At 40.4% G+C, this 25,378-nt stretch overlaps 1 protein-coding gene across 4 annotated transcripts in view; it reads left to right on the plus strand.

Annotated features, from left to right (window-relative positions):
* The window catches only part of efl1 (elongation factor like GTPase 1), a 165,820-nt gene that overhangs the window by 119,206 nt on the left and 21,236 nt on the right, over positions 1-25,378 (plus strand). For all 4 annotated transcript variants that reach the window (XM_069665133.1, XM_069665215.1, XM_069665160.1 and 1 more), the window contains 3 exons: positions 16,632-16,761; positions 17,036-17,162; positions 21,301-21,505. In XM_069665133.1, coding sequence (XP_069521234.1) covers positions 16,632-16,761; positions 17,036-17,162; positions 21,301-21,505 — 462 coding nt within the window. The remainder of the gene's footprint in view (positions 1-16,631; positions 16,762-17,035; positions 17,163-21,300; positions 21,506-25,378) is intronic.

Below are 25,378 nucleotides of genomic sequence, written 5' to 3' on the forward strand. Positions count from 1 at the left end.
CCCCTCTGATGGAAATGAAGAAGGTGAAATATAGTAGCAACTTCTGTGTAAATAAATCAGACTTACTGTCCATTAAAGATTGAGGGCCTGATGCACTAAAGGATTCGAAGCTTTTGTGCTTACTCAACCTGTGCAAATGACACAAAAAGAGTCCGCCTCATTCTCCAAGCACATGCAGAGGGTTAAATGCACCTTAAAGTGCGCTGCAGAGCAAACAGCATCTCTGTGCTCCAATGCCATTTCCATGTGTTTAAATGAGTCATGCAGACATTCGTGGCAAATTTGGCCCCTTTCTATGGAAATGAGCCTTGTGGGAAAAAAGCACCTAATTCCCAAACAGCAGCGCTCAGTTTAAGAGAAAATATTACCGTCTGCAGAGAGCTGGTGGGAATTGCAGCACAGTAAGGACTGTCACGCTCTGAGTTTACACTGATCATGACGACAATTCCACCTTTTGTGTGACCAAAAATGTATTTGTCTATACAAACAATCTTTTGATAATATATTGTCAAATACCAATCAGTCGGGGGTTCATACATTATAGTGAAATGCTTTCATACATTATAGTGAAATGCTTTCATATAGTATCGTGAAATTTCAGTAGTATGTGTGAAAGCCTTTCACTATAATGTATGAGAGCATTTCTGTAGTGTGTGTGAACGCTTTTCACTATACTATAAGATAGCTTTTCACTAGTATGTTTATGTGTGAACACTTTTCAGTATACTGTATGAGAGCATTTCACTGTACTGTATGAGAGCTTTTCACTAGTATGTGTACGTGTGAATGCTTTTCAGTACTTTATATGAGAGCCTTTCAGTTGTGTATGTGAGCGTATAATGTTTCAGTTGTTTATGTGTGAGTGTTTCAGTTGTGTGTATGCATGGTAATTCTGAATAATGTCCCTAACGGCCCCTCATTAATCAGACCAGGCTTTCCCCAGAATGTCTGCCAGCTATCTATAAAGCCCACATCGGTCCGCAGAGTCCCTTTCCACCTTTAAGAAAAAGCTTAAAACCCAGGTCTTTCATGAACACCTCTCCACTTAATGCTATTAATGATAATGACACAGCGAATGTGTTTAATGTTGATTAGGATATTCATGATGATGATGATGATGACTATATTGACCTTGTTGATGTTGCTGATGATGATTATTATAAAAAAAAAAGAAAACGCCCTTTGCACTGCCTGCATAATGTCGGAAGGATGATCCAGGCAGACACTCTGTTACGTGAGGTGGCTACACCTGCAACATAGACTCGGCGTGAGGTAGTGTGTGTTGACAGGAAGCAGGAGATGGTGAGCTTTCGTTTCGAAAAGCTACTGTGACGGGGCTAGTCACGCTGATTAAACATACATTTGAACACTGTAGTCTCCATTTTGTGAAGCCTGCAACAAAATAAATTGTTTAATTCGGCAGTTTCTGTAGCAAATTAACTAGCTGAATTCATTCAATGTTGACTCAGCTCTCATGCATATTCAGAGGCTCGACTTTGTGCTGATACGAATTGTTTTCTCTAGTTTACTTGTAATTAAGACAGCATTTAACATTATTGGGAGCTAACATGTAAAAAACATGTACAACTGCACACACAACAGCCTCCAAAATTACAAAGTTAAATTAACACCTGTCATAGTAAAAAAAATCATTATGTTTGTATTTATAAGAGAGACTTCTTAGTAGTTTTTTTTTTTTAAAGAAAACTATGTATTAAATATGTCCCTTCAGTTAACTAGTTCTCTCTGCAATCTGAGGCAAGCTCTGGGAGAAAGCGTCTGTTTTTCATGTCGCTGTAAGATTGACCATGATTCTACTCTACTGCCTGTGGCCCACTATCTGTCAGATTCCTGTTGAATGAAGGAGGCCATGTGTAATGCTGTTGCTTTGTTTAGAGCCAGGGCAGACAGCCCTGAACAGCAACAGCATGGCAGGAAGGAGCTGGCCTACTGGCTGGCTACCAAGGTCATAGGGCGGCTTGCTGATTGGCTGGTTTGATGGCTTGATGGCGTGCTCAATCACTAAATTATTGGTTAAGTTAAGTTGTTTGGTTGGCACAATGGCTATGATGTGACTTCATGGCCCATTGGATATTTTCTGGGCTAGTTGCCTGGCTCATCATTTTGCTGTTTGCTAACTTGATGGGCTGCCTGACTCCTCAGCTTGTTAGATTAGTTAGGTAACTGGTAAGTTGTCTAGCCAATGGCAGTCTCTGCCAATTGTTACATTGCTGGAAAGCAGCTTGACCTGCAGTGTCACACTCAGAATGAGGTCAGTGCTCCTCACCCCCGTGACTGTGTCATCACAGCTCCAGTGCTCTGTGGGGATTGTCTGTCTGTCTCTCTCTCTCTTTCTCTCTCTCTCTCTCTCTCTCTCTCTCTGGGCCTTATGTAGATTATCAACAGCTCATGGTCTAAAGCGTATGGCACAAGTGAGATCACTTGGGCTTTCCCTTCTCCCGTTATACTCATGTAAATGCAGAACATACTCAGGCCACTGTATGAAATATGGTAATGCCCAAATTGAAGTTAAATCTACTGCAGTGATCGCGCCACATTATAAACAATAAGTGTATCTCCACATTTAGAGAGGTGTTGTGTTAATAAGGCACATCAGTGTAATTTATAGATCTTGAGACAAAATTAGTCAGGATCAAATGTTAACTAATGTTCTGTATACTTATCAAAGAATGGTCGGTTGTTTAACTTTTGCTGCTCGATCACATGGCTATATTATAAGGAGAGAGTTTGTGAGAGAGAGATTTCTTTCTTTGGATATTCACTTATTTTTGAAGTTGTATCTGCAGTCATCGATCTTATCTTTGTTGGTTCAGCCATAGCACTTGCAACACTTGCTTGTAAATTATGTTAATCATGGTCGTTTTTGACTGTAAACCACCTTAAAAATGGAGTCACACGAAGTCTTCATAACATAAGGGGGTTTGTCTTCGTCACTCACATAGACGCTTCTCTCTTGCATCTGACATGCCTGTACTTGACTCAAAGGCGAAACTGTGGCTTTGAAATCCCTTGTTGCACGTTTGCGCTTGATTTACCTTGCTTTTTCTTCTGCTTCTTCTTTTTACAACAGTTTGTATCCACGATTTTGCGTTGCTGCCACCCTCAGTTTAATTTTGAGTAATAAAGATTCTTAGGGCGCATCTATCAGAGTAAAAGTACACATTTTATTTAGAATGTGTAGTGGAGTAAAAGTAGTAGGTTTACAGAAATATACAGTGTTTTCGCTACATACATTTTGCAGTGGTTGCCCGCCACGACAAAATTATTGCTGCCGCTGCTGTAGATTTCTATGATGTGTCCCTAAGTTGCAATTAAACGACTCCGCAGAGATGTCTGCTCCAAATGAATGGTCATTCCCCCGCTCTCCTCGTTGAGGAAGAGCACTGAAACAGTGACAGGAGTCACAGGACATCAATCACACGTGAAGTCGTGGCAACCAAATAAACAACAGCGAAACCAGTTTACTCCTCACAGTGTTCTAACGGCAAAGGAGGGTCCGACATCGGACAATCATATGCAGTTCTGTTACGCAATGTAAACCAGCCTATTGTGTATCTCCATATGTCCCTATTGTAAATGCATTGATTGTCTTTGTTTGTAAAGCTTATAAAAGGTGCAGATGTCATTTGATAACGATCGATCGTTTTGATCACTACGTCATTAATAAAGTAAGAAATATATATAATAACCATCTAGAAAGAGGGCAATCCAGACTGAGTTAGTCTACATGTGATGTTCTTCTCACAGAAATCATTGATATATGCGATTCATTGAGAATAATTAATTATAAAGCCTGTAATTAATGAGCTAATTTTTTTTCATTCCCCCTCCTCGCGTTAAGTTCAGATACTTAAGTACAGGGTTTGTACAGAGTCTGGAAAGTTTGGAAAAAGCTTGATTTTAAATGTTGTGTTTTCAAGGTTTGGAATGTGCTTGAAATCTGAACATATTACTGGAAAAAGCTGTATTTTCTCCCTATCGGACAGTGTTGTAATAGAACAGTAACAAATTTCACAGTTTGTAAATTGAAATAATGTTTGCCATTCCCTACCACCTTGTGTGCGTGAGAGTTGCTCCCTGTGGTCTATGCAATCGCACACATTGGGAATCAACCAGAACCTCAAGTCGTGTTAGCTAATATTTCATTACTGCGTTTGGAAGTCTCATCATCCTGTACACATTTTTCCTGTCATACCAGGTTGTCATTTTTGTAGCGGCTCAAAGGACTAATAATTAATAACCAATTAATATCAAATTATGTAACAATAATCCATAACTCAAAGTTTTGCATCGTTATTACAGACATTGGTGTTAAAGCTGAAGGAGAGTGAGGGCACTCATCTTCGGCTCCTAGAAACAATAAGTTCATTACTAAATAACAGAATTTAGGTTTGCCTTAAATTCAATGTTGGACGCCACCCAATTTTGACAAAACAGGGAAAACTTATAATTAGTTATTAATCAATTTAGGCTTGTGATCTCAGGGTTGCTATGAGGTTCTTGGCCATGGTGTACAGTGACTTTACCATTTCATACACACACAAATCACAGAATCAAGGTCTTTATAAATGAAATATTTATTAAACTACTGACTACATGATTAAACTACTAAATAGAAAATACATGAATGAATGAGGAATAAATGAGCACAATGAATAGGTTGCACAATGAACAATCTCTAAATAGGATTGACATTAAGTCAAGTCAAATCAGTGACCGTATCTTTGGAGGTTTATCAACTGATTGAATGTATAAAACACCATTCGGCAGTGGAGAGTTTGAGGAGCATCATGGAAGACTGTGAAGCAAATTAATATTAGGTTTAACTATAATTTTGATTAAGGATCCTAGTTTAGGTCTAATGCTTATTAAATCTCTTGATTAATTTCTCAATTGGTAATTTAGCATCAGTTGTCTGACATCAACTCTTAACACTTGAAATAGTATTGTTCACCTGACGTTGTTTCCGAAATCAGAAGTTTCCTTCAGGGGTTGGTTGAATGTCCCTTCCAACATGCTCGGTGTGGCTAGAACTCTGCAGCGGGCCTTGGGCGGCCAGACGGCAGGCTTTACCCCCCTTACTCCGGCCTTCGGCCATTAGGCCAGAGAGAGGGAGAATCACATCAGTACCTCAGTCCTGGGGTCTCAGCAGAAGAGCCACAGCAAGAAGACTTAGTCTTATCCCTTCTCCTTCGATATTATCCTTTGTGATAGGGGTGTTTTGCATTGGCAGGAGCTGCTGACCACTCCCCATCATAAACCATCTGTTTAATCTTTCAGTTAAACTTCTTTAACAAACTTAATATTAATTCGCTTCACCTTTTTAATTCTACCATATTTGAAAGTTTTGCTCTCTCTCCTTTGAAATAAGACCAAATACTTAATATCACTCACCGAATAAAACTTCATCAATTGAAATAAAAGTATTAAACGATTTCAACAACCACATCGATGATGACCTTAGTTGTTAAGACAAATATGTATACCTGTACACATACATTTCATCTATATGCATCTGTATACCCTTTGTACACCAAGTGAGTGAAATAACTTTAATAGTCTTATCAATGCTCCCTCTACCACAGGAACGTGTCTTTGTCCTGTGGCGTGCAGAGGTGCTCAGAGAGATCTTGCAGGCAGATAAATTCACATAATATACAAAACACAGGAACGGCAACCATTGTCAATTAGTGTCCTTATCAACCGATTCTTGTTGATTCCCTTTGTTTTGTCTGAGCGTTGTTCAGTCCATAAGAAATAGTTTATTTGTTAATCCCTTGTTAGGGGGTCCATGGTATAAGAGGTAGAAGGGTTGTTGCTGTTTAACCCCTTTGTCTTCTGAAAGGTCATTTCCTGAGGTGTCTGGACCTGGGATATCACTGGGAAGCATCACTTTTGTCATCTTTATGACTTTGAGTGCAAAGCCCATGAGGAGGTGTCAGGATGTCTGCTCAAACATCCTCCCTAGGTTTATGCACTAATGTGCACATGCATTCCTATCAGAGACTTTAGTTAACATGTTACAGAAATATAAGTCTAACAAGATAATGTAAAATAATTGAGGTAATAGAATACGTATTAATTAAGGGTTCGGCCTATAGGTCTAGGAATTGTCTGTTTCTTGAACAACTGAAATTCAGAGAGTCACAGAACTGTAGTATCTGTAGGGAAAGGGGGGATGAGAGGGAGAGTGGGCAGATAGCCACTCATCCTCTCTGTACATTTAGAATCAACAATCAACATTAAGCATCAGTCCAGTAACTTCAGTTGGTTATTACACATAACATATTAGTAAATGTACATTTTAATCATAAAGTTCTTTATTTTCATACAGTTTTTGGATATCTCCATCTTGTTGCTCGAGTGAGTCTTTTTATGTTAGCCAGAAATCAAGGAAAGTCGTCCTCCTCCAAGAGCCATAAATTAGCTGGCTTCACTGGTGTTTATTGACCCAGAGGTCATGTGAACAGGAAGAAAAAGATTCCGCTTTTGTTAAGGAGTTAATGATTTTAATTCTTCATCATCGGATCATCCACTACATTTTAATGACGACTTGGTTCAAATATGTTAAGTATAAGATATGACTAAGACGAGGCTCTACTGAATGGCAGGCATACTGTACTGTCTGCAAAAAAGGATATCAAGCTTTACACAATGGGGGAATCAGCACTCACGAGTCATGCCAAAGATTAGACAAAGTTTTCGTTAAAACATGTGGGACCATGTATCTTAGGAAAACACCAACACCACCAAAATCCAAGTTTTCGTGTGTGTTATTTTGCCTGTCATACGAAAAAATCACATCCAAAATACATGCTCAAAAACCTTAACAATGTTGGCTAGCCCACTAGTTCTGATTCATTCATTGCATCCAATTCATGTTGTAGACTAGATAGCTTGGAGGTAACGTTGTTATCCTGCAATGTGACATGACGTTACCTCTAACTAGTTACCTGTTGATGCATTTCCATTTGATAATGAGTTTGATCATAATTGTACAACCAAGTTCTAAAACGTTAACGTTGTGAAGCGTCAGATTGGATTTACTAATGCAACCAATGTTAGTTGCCATCCTTCATACTGTAACCTAGCAACGACTTTACGATGCTATTGATTGACCCAGAGAGTGGTCATGAGCTCCTATTTATGTATTGACATCACATAATTTGAATTTGTATTGATTAGATTGAATAATTGCATTGAAAATCTGAATTTGAAATTGAATTCATTAGTTTGAAACTGAATTGCAATAAACTTGAAACAGAATGTAATATTCTCAAATTGAATTCAGTGTCTCTGAAAATTCAAATTCACGCATGTGCCCCACCAGATTTTTCTGGATTATTTATATTTTTATTTTATTTTATTTCATTTCATTATTATAATTTTTTATAATGTGTGGTTATTATTTTGTATTATAAGTGAAACATATTGGTCTAATTATATCATCGATCATACCTAAAAAAGTCACACACCCCCTTTCCTCATGGTATTGGTTTCTTCCAAACGTGTCAGCAGCCAGCAGGTATGCACTGTAAACACACACGCTGCAAGGCACTCTGATGCACATCAGTCGGAGGAGATGTAACGTGTGTTCCTGAGGTGGTCAGTAGAGTATCAATATCATCATCACAAGTGTGAAAATATAAAGCAATTAGTCATACACACGCTTTTGAGAGATATAGGCATACCAGTAGTTTGATTTGCAAGATAGTAACGTTTACTAGCTAAAGTTCTTAGCCATCCTGCTTGTTTAGCCTTCTGGCTAGACAGCATATAATGATCCTATTTAATATTTGTGTAGGAGAGCTGTGTGAATCTTATGGTAGTAATGTAATTTGGTTTTTACTACCACTATCACAGGTTATAGTTTGCAAAACATTGAATTCCATTTGATATTTCCAGGTCAAGATGCAGTGGAAAATCTCATCATTCTTTAATAAAAAAACAGAAGAAAGCCCCAGCCCTGTCCTAAGTCAGGAGGTTGATTGGGCAAGAGGTAGGTTATCTAAGATTCTTTGGTGAGATTTATAGTGATAGGCTATTTTTGCTATACAGCTATGGCCATGTTGGCAGGTTCTTTTTATCTGTGGCTTTATTATCTATGTTCTCTAAATGAATTTGCATTGTGGAAATCTTTTTATGTGAATGTATGCCCCTTAAAATTTTTACGTGAAGCAGATAAGACTTACCTGTTTTTCAAGAGAAGTGACAGCAGTGAGAAAGTGAGTGAATAAGGGAGTGTCATTTTTAATAACCATAACAGCACAATAACTGACATGAAAATCTCTTAATATGTATACAGTATTTATGCAAATATACAGTTGGAGAAAATGCAATTCCTTTTTTTATTGAAGGTTTAAAATAATCCTCCGAAAGTCTTTGGATATAGCTGTCAAATTGCAGAGAATTACATCATTTTTATCTTTTTTTCTAATTGTGGGAACTGAATTTAGAATTTGGATTTTCATATAATCTAAATAAAATTTCAGATTATTACATTCAGTTTTAAGTTTATTGCAATTCAGTTTCAATAAATTTACAAGTACTTTAATACATTGAATTTCAAATTGTTATTTCAGATTCAGTTTTTTAATGCAGTTATTCAAGAAGTTCGATATTTTAAAACTTGGGCCCTATTTGTACAAATGCGTGTGTTGAAATGACTCAATGGAACAGAAACGATCCAGTAGATAGCCTCCTCCATAGCCGCAATACGGCCACAATGGCTGCAACATAATCCAGGGCAACTGCGCCCGATCAAAGTATGTCCACTGAAAGTGCTTTTTTTTGCCACTGACAGGCTCAGATTGTTCCTCCAGGTGTCGGAAAAAATTACGGAAATGATCCCTACAAACATCGTCCTTTTTTTAAAGAGTAAGATCCTTTTTGTGTAACACTGACATTTCTAGGTAAAGAAATTAGATGCATATAATTATGTTAGGTCTACTTACTCGATAGATAGTTGCCCGTTTAAAAAAAACAAAACTTTTCCTTTAATACAAATTCAAATATAATTTTTTCAAATTCTATTTTTACTGACACATATGTCTTCCCATACAGTATATGTGCCTCTCTTCTTAACCTTCAGTTTTTTGAATAACTAAAGACTGCTTGATATTTGACCATGATCTTCTTGGTTCACACAGTTAACGGACATTAAAAATGAGTTAATTTGTTTCTAATATTCCTTGAAACTGAAATATACCTCAATACTTAAAGAGTAGATTACATTATAAATACTATTACTTTTATCGACCTAGGGTTATCATTTCTCCAGAATTGTTCTCACTAACCAGGCAAGTTTAGTAAGTCTTATATGTATATGTACCAGTAATATTTGTGTATATTTATGTCCATTATTTGTGAATATTTATGTGCAATATTTGTGTGTATTTTAATACAACAGCGGAGAGGCTGAGGGGGGTTAAGTAATCACGGGCGAGGGGTTTAGTTATTGGCCTCACCCAAGTGTGTAAAAGTGTGGTTCACTGCGTGTAGTGTGGATTTCCAGAAGTCTGATGTGATGTGCTCTTATCATGATCTGTGTTTTAGCATCTCTTGATGGTTGCGTACTCTCATAATGATGTGTGTTTTTGCAACTCTTGATGGTGGTGTGAAAACAAAGAAGTAGCTTAAGTGGTAGTGTTGCCAATTCTGGTGCCTTCAGGGGTGGTTGCTCTCCTCTAGTAAACCTACAGAATCCCTGTTTACAGTGACGTTGTGTATTAATAAGAATTGTCATTTTACGTCATTCTTTGTGATTGGGTGTGATTTGCCTCAGACACTTCTCCCACACCTCTTACAGGTTTCTGGTAGCCTTTCAGCCGACCTACTGATAGACACAAAATGATTACAGTACTTAATTACTCTTTCACAACAACGGGAAAAAGAAAAGAATGTTCTGGCAAGTTTATTTGCTGTATTTTTTTTTTCAAATGATCTACTATTGCTTCAGAGGACTTCTCTGTGTACCCGTCCTGTTGGATCTTAGTGCTGCTTTCAACACGATAGACCATCACATCCTGTTACAGAGACTAGAACAGCTAATTGGCATTACAGGATCTGCATTAAGTTGGTTTAAATCTTATTTATCAGATCAGTTTGTTAATGTTCATGATGTGTCCTATATGCACACCAAAGTTAGTCATGGAGTTCCACAAGGTTCTGTGCTCGGAACCAATTCTTTTCACTTTATATATGCTTCCTCTGGGAAACACTCCATTAATTTTCATTGTTATGCAGATGATACTCAATTATACTTATCAATGAAGCCAGACGAAACCAATCAGCTATATAAACTAGAAGCATGCCTTAAGGACATAAAGATCTGGATGACTAGAAGCTTTCTGCTACTTATTTCAGACAAAACTGAGATTATTGTGCTCGGCCTGTTAACTCCAACTGTTACAATTACGATTACTACAGCCTTTATCATTACTATGCTGTTCTTGCTAATTCATTATTATAAGCCTGTTATGATTACCATGCTTCTCTTGCTAATTTATTATTTGCTAATCTTTACACTCGTGTACCACTATTATTGGCATTGTAACCATAAGTATGTATTATATGTTGTTGTTGATGTAGCAAGGACATATGTTGTTGTTGCTCTCTTTGCCTGTCTCTATCCTGCATCTCCTTCTATCCCATTGCTAGTCATGGTGATTCATGTTGGGCCTCTCTTTAAATAACATAACAAGGATAATAAAATAATTTCAGTCCCAAAACTTTGTAATTTTCATTTTGGCATGCATGTTAAATGGTTAAAGCATTCACACTTTTAGCTGCTCAGGAGCTGCTAACATGCTGCTCTAGTGCCATAAACGTAGAGAATAGGTTGCTTGCCTAGTTTTTACCTTGAGTCGCACTGAGTTCTTGGCCAAAATAGACTGTAAAAATAATATGTGGATAGTAGTAGCGTGAGCGTGAGCGTATTGCGTCAGGTGAGCGTATTGCGTCATTGCGTCATTTCCTGTTTTCTCGCTGCTACTGTGTTGTTCTGTGCTGTTTGTAGCTGCTGCTAGAGCTCGAGCTAAATCGATTAATCTGCTGTAGTTATCATCACTGTGGTTATTCAGCTGCTGTGTACTTTAACAGACACTAGTTTTCATCAAGCACTCTCGTTGTTGCATTAGCGTCATATCTGCTAAACCCTTAACTTTATACTCGCTTAGCCGTTAGCTTAGCAGCTAGCTTAATCAATTGAAATGTCTTCTCCTTCTCCCTCCTGCTCTCCTGATCTGCCCTGTTCGGTGTGTCAGATGTTTAGCTCTACCTCGACCTCCTTTACGGATAAGGGTATTTGTATGAAATGTAGTATTTTTGGAGCTATGGAGGCGAGGATCACGGAATTAGAGACGCGGCTCCGCACCTTGGAAAACCAAGCATCGCTAGCTGCTGTAATCAGCAGCAAGCCCCCAGGGCCAGTAGCCGGTGCGGGCCGACCTAGCGTAGCTTCTCCCCCGGCAACTCCCGAGCAGCCGGGATGCAGTGGCTGGGTTACTCTCAGAGGGAAGCATAGCCGCAAGACGAAGCACACGGTTCACCACCAACCACTTCACGTTTCGAACAAGTTTTCCCCACTCAGCGACACACCCGCTGAGAAACCAACTCTGGTTATTGGCAGCTCCATAGTCAGAAACGTGAAGTTAGCGAAGCCAGCGGCCATAGTGAAATGTATTCCTGGGGCCAGAGTGGGCGACATCGAGCCAAATTTTAAACTGCTGGCAAAGGATAATCGTAAATTTGATAAGATTGTAATTCATGTCGGCGTTAATGACTCCCGGTTACGTCAATCGGAAGTCACTAAAATTAATGTTGAGTCGGTGTGTGCATTTGCAAAGACAATGTCGGACTCCGTAGTTTTCTCTGGACCCCTGCCCAATCTGACGAGTGATGACATGTATAGCCACATGTCATCATTCAACCGCTGGCTGTCGAGGTGGTGCCCAGCAAACGATGTGGGCTTCATAGATAACTGGCAGACATTCTGGGGAAAGCCTGGTCTTATCGGAAGAGACGGCATTCATCCCACTTTGGATGGTGCAGCTCTTTTGTCTCGTAATATGGCTAAGTTTGTTAGTCGTAAAACCTGACAAACCAGAGTTGAGACCAGGAGGCAGAGCTGTAGTCCTACACACTCCTCTGAGCTTCCCTGTGAGCAGTTTCCCAGCCACAATGTTAATGTTATAGAGACTGTGTCTGCCCCCCAACCCAGGCCTTTTATTACAGTTAATTCAAACTCAAATAAAAAAGGAGTAAATCAAAAAAATTTAATTAAAATTAAAACAACAACCAAAGTTATGCCAAAAAATATGAGAATTAAATGTGGTCTGTTAAATATCAGATCCCTGTCATCTAAAGCTCTATTAGTGAACGATCTGATATCAGATTATCATATTGATTTACTCTCTTTAACTGAGACTTGGCTGTGTCAGGAAGAATATGTCAGCTTAAATGAATCCACTCCTCCCAGTCATCTTAATACTCATACTCCTCGAGACACTGGTCGAGGTGGTGGAGTGGCAGCTATTTTCAGTTCTAGTCTTCTAATCAACCCTAGACCAAAACTTAGTTTCAGCTCTTTTGAAAGCCTTGTTCTGAGTTTTTCACACCCAGCTTGGAAAACTTTACAGCCTGTTTTATTTGTGATAGTATACCGCCCTCCTGGCGCATACTCTGATTTTCTAACTGAATTCTCAGAGTTTTTATCAGATTTAGTCCTGAGTTCAGATAAAATAATTATTGTAGGGGACTTCAATATTCATGTAGATGTTGATAATGATTGTCTTAGCATGGCATTTATGTCCCTTTTGGACTCTATTGGTTTCACTCAAAGTGTAAACCAGCCTACTCACCGCTTTAACCACACCCTCGACCTTGTTCTAGCTTATGGCCTTGAAACCGAAAACTTAATTGTCTTCCCACAAAATCCTCTTTTATCAGATCACTATTTAGTAACATTCGATGTCTTATTAACCGACTACTCTCCAGTTAACAAAAATGTACTCACAAGATGTTTGTCTGATAGGACTGTAGCTAAATTTAAGGAAACAATTCCAGCTGCTTTTAATTCTTTACCACATCTGTTTACTACAGAAAGCTCTTATGCTAATGTTAGTCCCTCTCAGCTTGATCAGTTTGTTGATAGTACTGCAGGTTTGCTGAGAAGTACTCTAGACTCGATTGCCCCCTTAAAAAAGAAGATTATTAAACGACAGAGGCTAGCTCCATGGTATGACTCAGAAACTCGTAACTTGAAGCAAATGTCGCGTAAATTTGAAAGAATGTGGCGATCCACCAAAACAGAAGAGTCTCGTTTACTCTGGCAAAATAGTCTTAATAAATACAGGAAGGCCCTACGGCATGCTCGAGGTGTCTACTACTCCTCCCTCATAGAAGAACATAAAAACAATCCCAGGTACCTTTTCAGCACTGTAGCCAGGCTGACAGAGAGTCACAGCTCCACTGAGCCAAGTATTCCTATAGGCCTCAGCAGTGATGATTTCATGAGCTTCTTTAATGACAAAATCCTAAAGATAAGAGACAAAATTTGTAACCTCCTGCCGTTAACTGGTGCAGATGTATCTTTGGAAACTGCTCAAAAACCTGATGTTTACCTTGACTGTTTTTCTCCAATTGACCTTCCTGAGCTAAATTCTCTGATATCTTCGTCTAAACCATCAACCTGTCTTTTAGACCCGATTCCAACCAAGCTGCTTAAGGAAGTCTTTCCCTCAATTAGCACTTCTTTACTAGATATGATCAAAATGTCTTTATCGACGGGCTATGTACCCCAGTCTTTTAAACTAGCTGTAATTAAGCCACTTCTTAAAAAGCCTACCCTTGATTCAGGCACCTTAGCTAACTATAGACCTATATCTAACCTTCCTTTTATCTCAAAGATCCTTGAGAAAGCAGTCGCTAATCAATTATGTGACTTTCTTCATAACAACAGTTTATTTGAGGACTTTCAGTCAGGATTTAGAGTCCACCATAGCACTGAGACAGCCCTTGTGCGAGTTTCAAATGATCTACTTACTGCTTCAGACAGAGGACTTCTCTCTGTACTCGTCCTGTTAGATCTTAGTGCCGCTTTCGACACGATAGACCATCACATCCTGTTACAGAGATTAGAACATTTAATTGGCATTACAGGATCTGCACTAAGTTGGTTTAAATCTTATCTATCAGATCGATCTCAGTTTGTTAATGTTCATGATGTGTCCTCTATGCAAACCAAAGTTAGTCATGGAGTTCCACAAGGTTCTGTGCTCGGACCGATTCTTTTTACCTTATATATGCTTCCTCTGGGTAATATCATGAGGAAACACTCCATTAATTTTCATTGTTATGCAGATGATACTCAATTATACTTATCTATGAAGCCAGATGAAACCAATCAGCTATCTAAACTAGAAGCATGCCTTAAGGACATAAAGATCTGGATGACTAGAAACTTTCTGCTACTTAATTCAGACAAAACTGAAGTTATTGTGCTCGGCCCAAAACACCTTAGAGACTCTTTCTCTAATGATATAGCTGCCCTAGATGGCATCAGCCTGGCATCCAGCACTACTGTTAGGAATCTGGGAGTTCTATTTGATCAGGATATGTCCTTCATCTCCCACATAAAACAAATATCAAGGACAGCCTTCTTTCATCTTCGCAACATAGCAAAAATCAGACACATCTTGTCTCAAAACGATGCAGAAAAACTAGTCCATGCATTCGTTACTTCCAGGTTGGATTATTGTAACTCGTTACTATCAGGCTGCCCTAATAAGTCACTAAAAACTCTGCAGCTGGTACAAAATGCTGCAGCACGTGTGCTGACAAGAACTAGGAAGAGAGAGCACATCTCTCCTGTATTAGCCTCTCTGCACTGGCTTCCTGTAAAATATAGAATAGAATTTAAAATCCTTCTTCTTACTTACAAAGCTCTTAATGGTCAGGCACCAACATATCTTAAAGAGCTCATAGTGCCATATTACCCCTCTAGAACATTGCGCTCCCAGGATGCAGGCCTGCTTGTGGTACCTAAAGTCTCTAAGAGTAGTGTTGGAGGTAGAGCCTTCAATTACCAGGCCCCCCTCCTCTGGAACAATCTACCAGTCAAGGTCCGGGAGGCAGACACCCTCTCTTCTTTTAAGAGTAGACTTAAAACTTTCCTCTTTGATAAAGCTTATAGTTAGGGCTGGCTCAGGCTTGGACTAGCCCATAGTTATGCTGCTATAGGTTTAGACTGCCGGGGGGATCTGACACACCAAGCTTCTCTCTCTCTCTCTCTCTCTCTGACTCTCTGACTCTCTCTCTCTCTCTCTCTCTTCCTCTCTCTCTGACTCTCTCTCTCTCTATCTGTCATATTAATGCAGCTCATTAACTCTGTATTTTCTGGTCCCATTAACATTACTAACCACATATCTTCCCGGGAGTTCTTGTGCTCCCTTGTCTTGAAGGTTCCTGAGGATCGTTGCTGCAGACCACCTGCTGCTGTGGACCTGCTCGACTGCAACAACTACTAACATCAGCCTTCCCCATAGTATCATTATTGTTGCTGCTAATGCTAATAGTAGACCTGTTGACTTCAACTGTTACAATTACGATTACCTCAGCCTTTATCATTACTCTGCTTCTCTCGCTAATTTATTTATTTATTTATTTATTTAGCCAATCTTCACCCTAGTCTACCACTATTATTGGCATTGTAACCATAAGTATGTGTCTGTTGTTGTTCATGTAACAAGGACATATGTTGTTGTGGTAACAAGAACATATGTTGTTGTTGCTCTCTTTGCCTGTCTCTATCCTGCATCTCCTTCTATCCCATTTTCGGCCCATCCAGTCGAGGCAGATGGCTGTTCAACATGAGTCTGGTTCTGCTCGAGGTTTCTGCCTGTTAAAAGGAAGTTTTTCCTTGCCAATGTGCCGAATTGCTAAGTGCTACTCATGGTGGATTGATGTTGGGCCTCTCTTTGAATAACTTAACAAAGAGTCAGTCTAGACCTGCTCTTTCTGTAAAGTGTCTCGAGATAACCCTGGTTATGATTTGGCGCTATACAAATAAAATTTGATTGATTGATTGATTGATTGATAGTAATATTGGCTTAATACCAGGTATAATACACCTTTCACTACAGTTTCAACCTCTATATTGGTAGATTATTTCATGGAAAAGAGAAAAAAATACTTTTTTTTCCAAATCAAAACTGCCTGTATCCGCTTCTGATAGAAACAGTCACCATGATGGAAGACTCTTCCTACACCTGCATGATCTATCATAGCATCCCCCAACTCACCTAAACCAAATAGGGTATTTAGAATTGTGAGAGCTCATCCGCCAATGACAACCTTCTGCTGTGTGTGACATGTATGAAAGGTCCGGAAATTGTTTAGAAAATTTCAGGATTTCATGTGTGAAAGGGGCTTTAGTCGGTCCTTTTTTACATTTAAAAATGTATTTAACTCTCAGTTCTCTTTTTTCTTTAGTTAATAATGTTCTTATCTGAATGTATTGAAGATGAATTAAGCATGAAGCTCATTATGGACAATGAATACCACATTATCTGTCATTATCAGTTACCCGATTTTTACTTTTCTTTTAACAGGTTTGCTCAAATTGAGATCAGCTCATCCAAGCCCATCATTCCATTCAGAGAAACAGTGGTTCGTCCTCCCAAAGTGGACATGGTGAATGAAGAGCTGAGCAAGCAGCAGAAAGTTGCCATAATTCACCAGGTGACATAACCCTCATTGAACTGCAGTCCTTTTCAGAAAAAAGCAGATAATTAATGCTTCTGATTTCTGTTGTAAGCATTTTGTGTAAGTTTTTGCTGGCACACAGGAGGTGATCTTTTGCATGTGCACTGAAGTGACTTGTTTACCATTACCCTGGTGGAACAATTTAGAGAATCGGGCAGTTAGAACCAAAAGAGAGCAAGTTTGTGCATTGTTAATGATTAACACATAAGCACAGACAAAAATGTAACAGTGCATACTTATGTGTTGGTAGGTCAAGGAAGAGGCCTCTCAGGGTCGTGTGTCTACCACCCTACATGTGGACACCAGTGGTCTTGTCACTCTTACCACTCCCAACAAACTGGCAACTGTTTGCATCCGGGCGATTCCCCTACCTCAGGGTAAGACCTGGACACATACCAAGCAGGCTTAAGTTCTCAGTATGTTGTATGTGGAATATACTAGGATGTATGTTTTTTCATCCATGGGTGAAGATAATATTGTTACACACTGCTAGTGCTTGTCGTCATACAGAGGGTAAATGATGAATTTTACCAATGAAAATACTGACCAAATATTGTTTTGAACTAAGTTGTTAACTTTACGAGAGAGCAAAGTTCAAACACCACGTTTCACACCTTGTTCAATTATTTTTTTAAAAAGTGTAAAAGTTAATGGAGGCTAAATTCACTTTAAATAGAAGCAGCTGTCTTAACTAATTTAAATGTTTTTTTTTCCTATGGCTGCACCTGATCCCCGCCGTATTTATTTTTCTTGCAAATCAGAGAATGATAAACAGACAGCTCCTTCAGTCTTCAGACAGAGTTTTTTAAGTAGGCCATGTACACATTCATAATAGATTTGTAAAAAAGATAGTATGTGCTTTCAATGCAGAGCTTTAATTCAAAGGTATTGAGGTATGCAAGTTATCCAAGCAGGAAATCCACTTTTATACACAGACCCGACATTACAGGGTACCAAAAGTAATTGATCAAATTAACATAATTAACAGTTTGTTTCAAATACTTTGCATTCAATAACTGCCTGTATTCTGGCATCAACAGACATCAGTGAAAGTTGGGTTTCTTTGTGGTGTGCCGTGTTTTTAGTTCCTGTTTTGTTTGCCCCCTCCCCCTAATTTTTCCTCAAGCAATTGAAATGCATTCTCTATGGGATTCAGTTCTGGTGATTGACTTTGACTATCAAAAACATTCCACCTTTTGGTCATTGTCCTGTTACAAGGGTGAAGCTCCATCCAATTTGATTTCAGGCATTAGGGTTAAGCCTTAATAGATAGGATTGCACATTGTAGTGATATCAACACAAGAACAATCCCTTAACTTTTCCCACACCCTCTACCCAGGTGCCACCATTTACCTAAACCAAACGGAGTGTTTCCAGTTGTGAGAATGCGTCCATCACTGTGTGCTACATGTGTGAAAGATCAAGTCCAGACAATTTCAGGATCTGACATCTAGAGAATGTCCAAAGTGCATATGTGAAAAAAGCTTTAGAATCAATGCCAGACCTTTTATCATCTGATTTTTGGATAAAGAAAAATGTCCTAGGTCCTAGGAAAAGCTAAACAGCAAACTGTCAAATAATTATTTGGGTCCAAAAATGGGAGGAATACACATAAATGTATGTAATTCCTACATAGTGGAGCAGATAAGTCACATAATCTTGCATTTGGTGATACAAGCATAAAAATTGGCATGAGCAGTCTCCATGGGTCACTTGACAAGAAAATTGTCCCAGCCACTCGGAATTTCAAGTTGGCGGCCATTTTTCAAGATGGCCGCCACCTTGGTAGACCAATTAAGTGATGTAATCATTCAGCTGGTGATACACACATGAAAATTTGCATGCGCAGTGTACATGGGTCACTTGACCAGAAAATGCTCGCAGCCAATTGAGATTTCAAGATGGTGGACATTTTTCAAGATGGCTGCCACCTTATTGGAGCATTTAGGCTAAAACAAGCATGGAAACTGGCGTGAGCCGCCTAATGGATCTTCAGAAGGTCCATTTTCTCATATAAATATAGTTTTTTTCAGTAAAAAGGATTCATTTTATGACCTCTAACACTGATGCGTAAAAATACACTTGTGTTGATTTGGTGATTACAGGTAATTTAGACTAGAGTGAATATCTGCACTACCAGGGCACATTGGTGATATATCACTGCTGTTAAACTCAGAGTGGGGTTCAATGTCAGCTAATTGAAAGTTAGTATCCCAAATGTTATCTAATTTACCCCAAATCAGTTAGATAGCCGCACCTGAATTGACAGGTTGTGCCAGCGCGGCAGAGCCGAGCCAAGGTTAACAGGGTTTTAGTTAACCAGATGGTGTACAGATCGCACAGGATTTAAATGGCATTGGATGAACGATCGGACTAGGTGTAGGGCGAAAGCATGAACCTAGTTGTATCCCATACAAGAATGTGTTTGGTAAAAGGTGGTAAAAGGATGAACCCTCGGCCTTTGCCTATACATTTGCTGCAGACATGGCAGAGGTTATCATAACAGTTCAGAAAACCAACTGGGATAGATGTTGTATTTGTCAGCAGGACACAAAGGAAAAACTCGTTCAGAAAACATGGGACGTGTGTGATGAGGTCTCAAACACATTTGCAAAACTCAGTGAATGCCCCTCTGCAGTTGATGACAGCGACCTGCAAGCTTTGAAGAGATTTGTTGTGCTAATTTATGACAGATCCAGCGATGTCACAACTGTGAATGAGGCGAGGCTTGATCTCTTTGCCAGAAAACAAAGACCATATGACCTGATCCCACCAACTCAAGAAGCACTCAAGGAGCATGCCAAACATGCATTTTATGAGGCTGGATACGTGTGGGGACAGGCATTAAAGCAACAACCGGAAATGCCAAGCCCATCCGACTGGGGATGTATGAAACAAGATGAGGAGTGGAAAATCTTTTGGACTCCTCTTCCACCTATTGCAGAGAGTTGTTGGGAGTTGACCAAATGCGGGTACACAAAGGCATGTACTGGAAGGTGTAAGTGCTTCAGATATGGAGTCACTTGCACATGTCTGTGTAGTTGCCCCTGCTAGACATATGTGTATATGTGTGTATTCTTTTGCTAGGGTTACTCCCCCTTGGCCACCTGTGTTTTCTGGTGTAGACCTATGGCTCGGCTCCCCATCGCCACATCAGTGTGTCTTCAGTTCTAACAGTGAATCACATTTTTAGTTTAGTTCTTTAGTATTGTTTTCCACTGGCTAATTACCAGTGAGAGATATTTTTAGTTGAGGAGTTACTTTGTAATGTCAGCACCTCTACCTTTTATTTGTGAGAGATATTTTCAGTTTGTCATGGTTCCACGGCTGTGTCAGTCAGAGCTGCTGCTGCCTCTGGATCTGCCTATATTGCCATTCAGTACTAATTGCTCAATTATTTTTTGGAGCGCTGTCCATTCAGCACCAAAGCTGTGCTATGTTACTAATCTTCCTTTTTGTTTTCCCATCCCTTAGTATTTTTTTATTGACAACGTAACTGTCTGTTTGTTTAGGCCTTAAAAAAAACCACAAAAAAAAAACTCCCTTGTGACTGTTACCTTTTCGTGGTAAGGGAGCTTGTGTACTTCACTGAACCCTGAGAGCTATGCCGTTAGGAGGCAACTCCTGGCAGGTTTTACCACATCGGACAGGTCAAGGGTGAGAAGTTAGATAAAACACAATCAAAAAAACACTCTTGGCCTTTTTAGGAACTCAAATTAACATGAGAAAATATATTATTTAAAGATCCTGGTGGCAATCTCAAAGAATAGCTGCCATCTTGAAATCTCAATTGGCTGTGAGCAGTTTCTGGTCAAGTGACCCAAGTACACTGCTCATGCCAATTTTCATGTGTGTATCACCAACTGAATGATTACATCACTTAACTGCTCTACTAAGGTGGCAGCCGTCTTGAAAATGGCCGCCATCTTGAAATTTCAAGAGGCTGGGACAATTTTCTTGTCAAGTGACTCATGGAGACTGCCCATGCCAATTGTCATGCCTATATCACCAATCAAACAATAACATCACTTAATTGTTCGACCAAGGTGGCGGCCATCTTGAAAAATAGCCGCCAACTTGAAATTTCAAGTGGCTGGGACAATTTTCTTGTCAAGTGACCCATGGAGACTGCTCATGCCAATTTTCATGCTTTAATCACCAAATGCACGATTCTGCCTAAAATCAGCTCTTAGCCGCTCCACTAACACAGTTTATTCAATTTGGACATTAATATCTTCAAATTTACGCTGGAAATCTGTATTTTTAGACATACTAGACACACAACAGTAGTTTCATTTTAAACCCATCATGGTGTCTACAGAACTATTTTCAGACTGAACAGACTGTCCCAAACAAGTTCACTGAAGTCAAACTGTTTACAAAATATGATATTACCGTCTGTTCTATAAAAGCATGTTTTCCTACATAATTGAAACTATGATGAAGACGAAAGTGACAGCGTTGTGAAGTGTGTAATACCTTTATTTCATGTTTTTGTTTTGTTTTTTCTGTCAGAAGTGACCTGTCTCTTGGAGAGTAGCAAAGACTTGATTCGAACTCTGGAGCAGGTAAACATGTCCCTGAGGGAAGGGAAGAGTCTGGATGTCAGTCTCAGGACCCTGGAAGCCATCGCTGGACTCAAGGCTCAGCTTGAGAGCCTGCTGCAGGGAAGGAAGTGGAGGAACGTTGTAGAGCGTATCTGGGCCTTTGGGCCTCGCAGGTCTGACACTGAATAGGAGGCATGGGCATGTTTCAGATGGAGTGTGACTCCTTCAGGATTTATTTAAAATAGAGTAGCAAGGACATGAATCAGTAGAAGCAAAATATACTCAGTTTGGCCTTGCATGTCTGACAGTAGTGACATGGATGTTACTCAAATGGAAAGTAGCATTTTATTGATAATTAGAAATTACAAAATTGATAAGAGTACAGTGATGTTTTCATAGAGGAAGTTTTGCCTATACTACTTTAACTCCACAACCAGAAAACCATCAAACGTGACCTTTATTTGAGGCAGACCTTCATTCCAAATTTTCCCTTTTTATTTATTAAATGTGTTTATACCTATTTCAGTAAGAAGGTCATCTATTTTCTTTACCTTTGTAGTCTTCTAACTAGAGCCCAACCAATTTATCGGTCAGATGGTTTTATCGGCCAATATTAGCATTTTGCAGATTTATCGGTATCGACGTATATGTCCTCCGATATGCTCCACTATTAATGACTTAAAATTTTTACAGTGTAAGAGAAAGTCATGAGACCTCCTGACAAGCAGAGGGGACAATGATAATTTTGACATGAGAGTCAGGCTCTCAGTCTTTCCATCAAAATACAGCTGGAGTTAAGAAAAGTAACCTCACTCGTGGTTACAACTATAAACCAGCACAAAAATGACAATTACCAACATATGCAGAACATATGTTCTGAACAGAAACATTAAAAACACAAACAAAAAATATTTTTTGCATTTTGGAACATAAAATAGCAAACTTAACAACTTAAACTACTCAGTCAGCACTAGGCAGCAGGCATGAAGGGAAATGAGGACGTCCCTATCACTGCCAGAGTGTGCGTCACAGCTGAGCAGAGCAGCACACACAGGTGCGAAAGAAAGCATTATCTTTTCCATACAGAACAAAACATTGTGAACAACAAACTCATGTTAAAATCACAGTAACCAGCCAAAGAAAGCTTGCTTTCAGAGCATCGCTGTTTCTACCCTCTGTGCATCTAAACTGCGCAGACGAGATTCTCACTCTATTATTTTTAAGTTCGATAGTAACGAAGGTACAGGAGCTTAAAGCTTCATTGTCTGCTAGTTTCACAGCAGTTATGCTCTAAGCAACAAGCTTACATCTACACCTCCGTACAACCCTGCAGGAAGGTACAGGTACAGGTACTCTTGTAATATCAGTGATAAGGGAAAAAGTTCCTTCAAAAAGATACATTTAGATGAAAATAATCTCAGGTTTATGTTGTGGGATTTTGCCAGATTTAGTTGGTATTCATAGAATCATAGAATTTTCCCTATAAGTTACTATCCTTGAATTGCAGTTGAGTGTAATAAAAATAATAACTTTATTTATGTAGCACCTTTAAAAACAAGACTTTACAAAGTGCTTTGACAGCCAAGCAAACAAAGTAAAGCAGAGAACAAGCAGATCATAAAACCAGCAGATCACAAAACCAGCAACTCACTCATGACCAGCAAATCGCACAACAAGCAAAGCACAAAACCAGCAACTCACACAATACCAGCAATTCACAAAACAAGCAAAGCACAAAAACCCAATACCCAATAGGTGTCAGGCCTGGACTGAAATGAGGACTCAGATGCAGAGGATATCACGTACAAGCACACTTTATTGATTTCAGATCCTCTTTGAAGAGTGACAAACAATTGGGCTATGAAAAACTCCCTTAATAACTAAGTCCTGGCAAGATAACTCGCGGAAGATAAACTTCCTAATAAGGAAAATCTCCAATAAAAGGAGAGACAAAAAACACACTAGAAACAGGGAAGATCCTAAAACATAAATCGCTCCCGAAGGAGGAAAACAAAAGCTAGACTAAAAATCAAAATGCTCCCGAAGGAGGAAAACAAAAGCTAGACTAAAAATCAAAACGCTCCCGAAGGAGGAAAACCAAAACTACTGATCAACGGGACAAAAGAAAAAGGCTCACCTAAACAGGAGGCTCTACAACTATCTAATACTTATTAAACACAAAATCGCTCCAAAAGGGAGGAAAGAAAACAGTTTACAAAATAACACAAAATCGTTGCTAAACTAGAAAACTTTAACAAACGAAAAATCACTCTCAAAGGAGGAAACAGAAAACAACTTACGTGGCGTAGCAAAAAACTCTTGGCAAAATCGACTATGACTGTGGATAAGGGCTTGGGTGCACGGACAAGGACGAAACACTTTGGCAAAAGACAAAGGGGAGACGCAGACTATAAGCACATGAGGGAAATGGGGAACAGGTGGAAACAATCAGGGATCAGGGGAGACAATCAGACCGGTGACACATGAGGAAGGGCAAGTGACCTGAAACGAGAGGAGAGTTAGGTTTCAAAATAAAACAGGAAGTTACGAGACAAAAATCCAAGACAAGACAAACCTCACCGCGGTGTGACAGTACCCCCCCCCCTCTAGGGCCGACTCCTAACGGCCCAGGCTGGTCCGGGTGGTCCCTGTGGAAGTCCGTGATGAGTGTAGAGTCGACAACGTAGCGAGACGGAACCCACTGCCTCTCCTCAGGACCATATCCTACCCAGTCCACCAAATACTGTTTACCTCGGCCCCGGTTGCGAACCGCCAGCAACTGCTTGACCTTATACACCGGACCGCCTTCTATCACTTCTGGGGGCGGCGGAGGGGCAGCGGCTGGGACCATCGGACTCTCCTTGGCAGGCTTGACCTGGCTTACGTGGAAGGTCGGGTGAACACGGAGGGATCGGGGCAGGCGAAGGCGAACTGCTGCAGGACCGATGAGCTTGGTGATGGGGAACGGACCCACGAACCGCGGCGCCAGCTTCTTGGAAGGGACTTTGAGGTGTAGATCCTTGGCGGAGAGCCACACTCTCTGTCCTGGCTGGTAGGCGGGGGCGGGCCGTCTCTTGCGGTCCGCAGTTTTCTTGACCCGGTCCCCTTGGTGAATCAATACCTGCGTGGCGGCTGCCCAGATGCGGTGGCAGCGGCGAACCATGGCATGGGCGGAGGGTACAGACACCTCCCGCTCGTTGTCTGCGAAAACAGGGGGCTGGCAACCAAACACACACTTGAACGGTGAAATACCTGTGGCCAAGGTGGGCAGTAAGTTGTGGGCATACTCGACCCAGACCAGGTGTTTGCTCCATGTCGAGGGATTCTGAGAGACCAGACACCGGAGGCCGGTTTCCAGTTGCTGGTTGAGGCGTTCGGTCTGGCCGTTGGCCTCTGGGTGATAACCCGAGGTCAGGCTGGCCTTAGCTCCGATGAGCCGGCAGAACTCCCTCCAGAACCGGGAGACGAACTGGGGGCCCCGGTCTGAGACAATGTCTTTGGGAAATCCGTGAACCTTAAAAACATTGATAATCATGATCTCCGCCGTTTCTTTGGCGGAGGGCAGTTTTGGCAGAGCAATGAATCTAGCCATCTTGGAAAATCTGTCCACCACTGTGAGAACAGTGGTGTTACCTTGAGAGACCGGAAGCCCCGTGACGAAGTCCACCGAGATGTCGGACCACGGTCTGGAGGGGATGGAAGTGGCTGCAAGAGACCCATGCGTGACCCGGAGGACGTCTTGTTTCGGGCGCAGACCGAACATGCCTCTACGTACTCCCGGACCTCCGGCTCCATGGAGGGCCACCAGAACCTCCGGGAGATAGCGAACATCGTTCTTCGAACTCCCGGATGGCAGGAAAGCAGCGAGGTGTGGGCCCAGTGGATCACCTGTGGGCGCAAATCAACCGGGACAAACAAACGATTCTCTGGGCACCCACTAGGTGACGGAGCCTCACCATTAGCCTGCTTAACCTCATTTTCTATCTGCCAAGTCAGTGCTCCAACCACACAGGTAAGTGGGAGGATCGTTTCTGGGTCCTTGGCAA

Source organism: Semicossyphus pulcher, unplaced genomic scaffold (assembly GCF_022749685.1).
Source record: "Semicossyphus pulcher isolate SPU_LCO1_2020_fin unplaced genomic scaffold, fSemPul1.0.p SCAF_1, whole genome shotgun sequence".
NCBI lineage: Eukaryota > Metazoa > Chordata > Actinopteri > Labriformes > Labridae > Semicossyphus > Semicossyphus pulcher.